Genomic DNA, 7,156 nt, shown 5'->3' with positions numbered 1-7,156 from the left:
TTCCAATGATGAAAAACAACGAAATGGAATTGATGAAAGGAATAAAAAAACATCCACTTTATCTTTATTTAGTTGGAATGTACGTATTCAAACCAGTTTACTCTTTTTGTGACTTTGGAATTTATTCCTCTCTCTCTCTTTGTAGAGATTCCTCCATGCTTTCTTCCAAAGGTTGGAAGTGCGGCGGGACAGGACCCTAGAGACCATGCAGGTCCAAACGGGCCTTGCCCCTGGCCTGACTTTACACGGCCAGTCTGGGCTCTGTTAATGGGGTTTGGCCCATATTGATTTATTTTTATTATTTTTAAAGTAATAAGAAAAAAGCAAGGCTGGGCGGGGCCATGATCCCTGATCCAGCCTGAACGGGGGGTACGGTTTAGGCAGGGCCGAGAAAAGATCTCGACCGTCTATTAAATGGATTAAGGCTTCCTATTTGACATCCCATGGAAGATAGATAGTGATCGAAGACTAAGATTTCTGTCATAAGTGATCCTCCAAATCCAGGCACTCAATTCAAGTTGCTAAGGGTAAAATGGTTCATACACCATTGGCAAAAATATGTAAACATGAAATATGGAAAGCCATATGAATCAATGGAGAAGATTTCTCTCAGTTGAAGGGCGAAATCCTAACCATCCTCTTTATTAGAAAAGCAACAAAAATACAATACAGGCAACACATTTTTTTTTTTTTTTTTGATATTTCAGTGGTAGGAATAGAACTTTAGATACAGTGTTGCTTGACCTGAATTGCTAACCCCTTAAGTCCAAGTCCAGTTCCTGAATACAAGCAGCACATGAATGATTCAATTTGGTCAACCATAATTGAGGCGAAAAATGTCATTTTGCACAAAGAAGCTCCCTGGGGGGGTAGGAATTAAGTGAAACATCTGCACCAACAAAAAAAATCAAATAATTAAATCATAATAAAAGAGATGCCACAGAGAAATGGCATGGACGGTAGTTTTCTATATTTTCATAATTAAAAAGCGAAAAACAAAAACTCTCTCACGCATGCGGATGTGCACGTGCACATGAACATATAGACGGACCTGGCTGAACCGAAGGTGGTGCTCCTCGCCAGGAAGTTGGAGGTTCCCACTGACAAACACTAGAATTCCCCCGGCCGGGCCAGAGGGCTGGGAATCAATGGTGGAGATGTGGTGGCGGCATTGATCGAACGGCAGCTGGGTGAGCTTTTGCACAATGTCTGCCACCCCCTTCACCATCTGCCCCTCAAAGGAAAGCAAAGACGTGGCCGCATACAAGGGCCCTAATAAGGCACGACCGTTGTCAAAGGTGTTGTAGTAGTGATCAACAAAGGCCTTGGCCACCATCTCCAACTGTTCCTCCATTGTTGTTGCCGCTGCTTCCCCTGTCATCGCCCCTTCGTTCTCAACCATGACACCTCTGTTTCCTTCCATTCCCATTCCCATTCCCATTCCCAAATGCCAAACCCAACCCTTATATACTGCTCTCTCCCTCTCTCTCTCTGAATTGATAAAAAGAGAATGTAGTAATGCGCATGTGTGCTGGGTTTGCAAGCAAAGAATCTCCTTACCCAAAAAGGATATGGATGGGCCCTCCACAAATTACAGCTTTGCCCCTAGGTTGCCATAGGAGTTACTCCCGGGTTAATACCAGACTGGGTTTTTGGGTGGACTTACTAGATACGACACCTATGTCCGTGTCGATGTAACACTGCTTGGACTACAAGAAGCGCTCCAAACTAACTTGACAAGGACGAACTCTATCCACCAGAGGAAGGAGGATTGTTCTATTGCTAATTTGAAAATTATGTTACAATAGGCTTCTTAATCTCTAACAATTTGTTTTCTCAGAGGACAATTTTTTTATCATTATCAGAGGTTTTAAATGTAGAGAATCACTCTAATACTTCATGCACCAATGAAGCTAGTTCAACATACAAAATTTTGTAGCATTCCGAATTGAATTTGATCAGTATCCGTCTTCTCTCTCCTGAATTTTTTATCACAAACAAGGTTACAAGGGAAAGGTTTCTATACTTCCCCTACAGCATAGAAGTTTTATCCTCCCCCTACCATCCAGCCGTCCAATTTTGATCAAGAGAGTCACTCACCGTTTGATCTTAGATCCGATGTCTCAAAACATTTTATTTTTAGTTTTTTTTTATACAAATTGTATGAATATGAAATTTGGTACGTGTCATCTTCTCATTGGGATGCACCTATAAAAAATATTAAAAATAATTTTTTGATAAAATATAATGATCAAAATACCCATTGAAAGTTTCAGGGGTATTTAGTCATTTTATTTTATTGAAAATATTTTTTTTATATTTTTCACTAGTGCGAGTTTAATAGAGGAATGGACATCCAAAATTTGGTGTCAAAATAGTTTCTAGAAAAAAATTAAAAATAAAATAGTGTAGAGACGTGACATTGTGATTGGGGCAATCTTAGCCCTCCATTTAGAATGGACAGTTGGATAAGGGGGAGTATAGAACTTCTATGTTGTAGGGGAAGCATAAAAAGCTTGTCCAATTTAAAAAACTCAGATTAGTTGAGTGAATTGGCCCCCGAGAAATCGGTCCGAATAGGTAAATTGTCGACGTAGATCTGCTATCCGGCCGAGAGATTTGGGTGACAAAAGATTTAAATAAATTGAAAATTGAAAAATAAAGAAAGTAGGTACCTGGCCGTCTAGTTGGCCTAGATAGCTTGGTTCCCTAATAAAATTGGTTCGTCTTGTTAGAGAACCATTCCTAATACTGTCGAGGAACTGGGATGGGTACCCAACGATTCCAAGGTCAAATCGGGTAATTAGAACTAGAAAAATGTAATAAATTTAACAAGCTCGCTTCAGGGTGAGGTTTGTATAAGGTGCTCATTTTATATTGTAGTGAGGTGCACCTTTAAATTTTGTCTAGAATGTAATACCGGTTTCAAAAACCTTACAATAATTTGAAAATTTATAACTAAGCTATCATTATAAAATTTAAAATTTCAAAAATAGTGCAGACCAAACATATTTATAAACACCAGAAAATCTTGAAAATAGATGGTCCAGATAATTTGATACAAAATGCTATTTTGAGTACTTGAAATTTATTCTTTTTTTCATATCCATGCCTATTAAAGTCGAGATGACAATATAGGAAGGTTTTTCAACATCAGGACACTATATTCTAAAAGATATTTGCGGTGCACCTTACTTTTCAATAGTATAAGGCTGATATCTTATATAAGCATTTTCCTAAAGCTTAAATCTGTGGGTGGCATGTGAAAGTTGAATAACTTCATTATAGTCTTGTAGAATGTGACTAAGTATTCTTGTTTTTGCACTTTTTTTTTTTGTATTTTTCTTTTTTTGTGAACAGTCACTTTTTATAGTCCATGGCCTCCAAAGAAATACAGATGGTTGAGGGTAGGAATTTTGATAAGGTAAGCTTTGGCGTAGAGGAGACGCATGTAGATAGTTCGATAACTAAAAAGGCAAAAACAATAAAAGAAAGATTTCAGCCAACAGCATTCACCAAAAGCATAAAGAAATAATATATATAAATATCACAGACAACTTCCATGTTTGCGCTAGCATGGGAGCCACTTTTCCCTTTTCTCTTCAGATAAGAAACTCACTTCAATATAGTGTGTTGATGCCGTTTCGATGAATTCTCCCTCAAGTTGAGACCGTTATTCTACATGTGCGAACCACAAAATGCAACTACAATTCCAAAATTTTCATTTATATTTATTTTCAGAATGTAAACTTCAGTAATTATGTAAAGGGTGTGGTTTCTATAAGGTTGCAACCTTAAACTATCCAATTAAGGCGCACCTCCAAATTTTATCATAACATGTAATTTTGGAGTAAAAAATTCCTAGGATTATCTCAAAATCTATTTTCACATCCAATTATAAAATTTTAAACTCCAAAAATGGTTAAAATCAAGTAGATCTATAAACTAGTGAAAATCTTGAAAATGGACGGTCTAGATAATGTGTTGCAAGATCCACTACTTCTGAAACTCAAAATTTTAATTTTTTTTTTCATATTCAGACATCTCGATGTTGAGATGATCAATTAGAGGGTTCTTCAATATTAAAACAATATTTTTATATGGATTTTTGATATGCATCTATAATCCTACATTTTAAAGTTGCAACCTTATATAAACTTTTTCCTCATGTAAAACCTATGGCAATTATGAAAATTCAAGCTAAAGCTAAGCTAACATAAATTAAAAGGAGAAGGAACTAAAATAAAAGAATACTCGAGGAAAAACATTTATCAAGTGAAACAGCCTAGTTTATGCACTCAGGTGATGCCTAAATTCAATATTTCTCACCAACAAAGATGAAGCTCATCAGCACCCTAGAAAATTATGTGTATGCATGGGAATTGTTAGGGTGATTTTAAGTTAAAATGCGCGAAGAATACGGAACAAATTTAAAAGAACTTCATCAATCACTTTGCCAAAGAATATCCATGAGCAGAGCTTTATTTTATTTTTGGGGATCGAGCAGTTAAAAAGTATCTATAGACACCTTGTTAATTACATCCACTATCTCATACAATGAATATGTGACATACTTTTGTTTAATCAATGACAAATGAATTCTACAAGCAAAGAAATATAGAAGGAAGAACTAGCAAGTAAGTCTTGCTGTTATTAGCAAGTAAGTCTTGCTGTTATGTTGCTTGCATGAATTTGTTCATTATTTAAACATGATATATTGTTTCATTATAGAGTTAAAAGGATATATGCATTAGATTGTTTAAAAATTATAAACTGCAAGTTCTTTATTATGATAATGCTAGATTATATTGTGCGATTATTTTTAATTAATATTGTAGTAGTACAATATGTCATTTTTATTTTGGCATTATGTTGTGTTACCGGCTTAAAGTATATCTAATTTATTTCAAAGAAGTCCATATAAATGTAGAATTTATTTTAAATGAATATATTGTTTAATTATATATTTGAAAAGGGCATATGTGCATTACAAACTGACACTGAGGCTTAAAGTTGTTAAAATTGTTAAAGTGTATTTTTTAGAAATCATATTAGTTTTTATTTTATTTTGAGTAATGTAGTGAGGTTGCACTTGTAAGTTTGTATAGTAGGAAGTTATAAAACTATTAGGTGATTAGTAGTTGTTGTTGCAAGTGGGAAATATGGTTGTAGGAACCTCTATTTAAAAAGAGATGTGTGGTGGGAAAATTGGGGTCACATGTCTTATGGTTAATTTTGTGTGCTGAGATTGTAATGCCTTTGTGTACTCCTGGGTCACATGTGTTAAGGTTACTCTTGGGTGTCAAGATTGTAATGCCTTTGTGTATCCCATTTTTCATCTTTGATTGAAAGATTAGTTTTTCTTCTACCTCATTTTGGTTGTTCTTCTTCTTTCTATTTGGTTGTGAATCTTGGGCTAGTGTGACAGTGTTACACTAATTGAGAAGCGCATTGTTCCGGTCTTGTGGCATCGGTTTTTCTATACATGGTATCAAAGCCACAAGAGTGGTGGTGATGTGTCTTGATTCCCCTGGTGAAGAAGATTGGTTGTCGTTTTTTAAGATGGATCCGGGTGAAAGGTTGAATGGTTTTAGTGTTGAGTTAGGAACTCAACTCAAGGCAATATTTCTATTTCCAAATTATTCTCAAAGATCATGAATCTTTGTTTGGAGATTTCATGTTGTTATGAAAGAACCTATTTCAGCGACACGAATAAAACAATTGGGTTAAAGAGGGAGTATATTCCCAATATTATCTCTAATCAAGGGAGGCTATGCAGCCATCCTTGGTGGAATTTGAGAGTCTCCTTGACGGCTTGTCAAATGGTCAGATTTTCGATTTCAGTAAGTGATGGAGATGATTGCATCACACTTAAGAGCCAGTCATGATCTCCTATCTAGAAAGTTCACTTTAAGAGGGAGTGTTAAAATTGTTAAAGTGTATTTTCTAGAAATTATATTAGCTTTTATTTTATTTTATCAAATAATGTAGTGAGGTTGTACTTGTAAGTTTCTTTAATAAGAAGTTATAAAACTACTAGGTGGTTAGTAGTTATTGTTGCAAGTGGGTAGTTATTAGAGGAAATATGGTTGTAAGGACATCTATTTAAAGAGACGTGTGTGGTGAGAAAATTAGAGTCACAAGTATTAAGGTTAATCTTGTGTGTTGAGATTGTAATGCCTTTGTGTACCCCTAGGTCATATATGTTAAGGTTAATTTGGGGTGTCAAGATTGTAATGCCTTTGTGTACCCTATTTTTCATCATTTAATGAAAGATTAGTTTTTCTTCCACATCATTTTGGTTCTTCTTCTTTTTTCTATTCGGTTGTGAGTCTTGGGCTAGTGTGACAATGTTACACTAATTGAGAGGTGGATTGCTCTGGTGTTGTGGCATCTGTCTTTCTACAAAAGTTTTAATTGCATAGAAGAAAAAACATAAGTTTTTATTGTGGTCTTGTTAGACTGTATAGTAGGTTTATCTGTAATTAGTGTTAAGTTATTTAAGTCAGTGAGAACTTTTTAGAAACCTTCTAATTTATTTTAAAAGATATAACCTAGAAATGTACTTCGCATTGGCGTAAAAACCTCTCTCTTGTCTTTCTTTCCATTTTCATAATTGTATTTCTTCAAAAGAGAAACCTTAATGAATCTGACATATAGGTTTTTTTTTATTTTTGTCTTACTCTTTGGATGATTTTTTATTTCATAATATGAATTCTTTCTTGTTGGATACTCAAGGACTCAATTGTTTTCTTCTTTAAAGATGTTGGTTACTTTGTAAAAGTTCTAAAGTTATTACTGTTGCTTTTGCCATACCACATTGTACCCATTGTAGTCATTTAGTTTTAGAAACTTGTATAAGGAGCATACTATGCAATTACTCTGTCAAAATGGAAAACTATTTTTGATATCTGATATTTAGAAATCTATTTTTAATCATAAGCAAATACTTTCAATTCAAAAATTTAAATTTTACTATTTTTAAAAAATTATATATATATATATATATATATATATATATATATATATATATATAAATTGAAAAAAAATATTCCCAAAGGAACACAAATAGTAACATGATAGATACAGTCATATATACTTAACTACGTGTAAATAATTGTGTAGAGTGTTGTAAACCTTATTTTTACAAATAAAG

The 7,156-nt window shown here is 34.3% G+C and overlaps 1 protein-coding gene across 1 annotated transcript; it reads right to left on the bottom strand.

Moving 5' to 3' along the window:
• Window positions 1–613: 613 nt before the first annotated feature.
• Window positions 614–1,459, bottom strand: LOC18421669 (nuclear transport factor 2B). Its single transcript, XM_006826407.4, has 2 exons — window positions 1,052–1,459; window positions 614–889 (listed from the first exon to the last, which is right to left on the bottom strand). Exons 1-2 carry the CDS (start codon window positions 1,439–1,441, stop codon window positions 815–817), a joined length of 465 nt encoding a protein of 154 aa, XP_006826470.3. The 5' UTR covers window positions 1,442–1,459; the 3' UTR covers window positions 614–814.
• Between the last annotated feature and the right edge of the window lie 5,697 nt (window positions 1,460–7,156).

This window comes from Amborella trichopoda, chromosome 2 (assembly GCF_054954075.1).
Source record: "Amborella trichopoda isolate Santa Cruz 75 chromosome 2, AtrichopodaSantaCruz75HAP2 v2.0, whole genome shotgun sequence".
NCBI classification, from domain to species: Eukaryota; Viridiplantae; Streptophyta; class Magnoliopsida; order Amborellales; family Amborellaceae; genus Amborella; species Amborella trichopoda.
The sequence above is the reverse complement of the archived record's forward strand: the minus strand, read 5'-3'. Positions and strand labels throughout refer to the sequence as shown.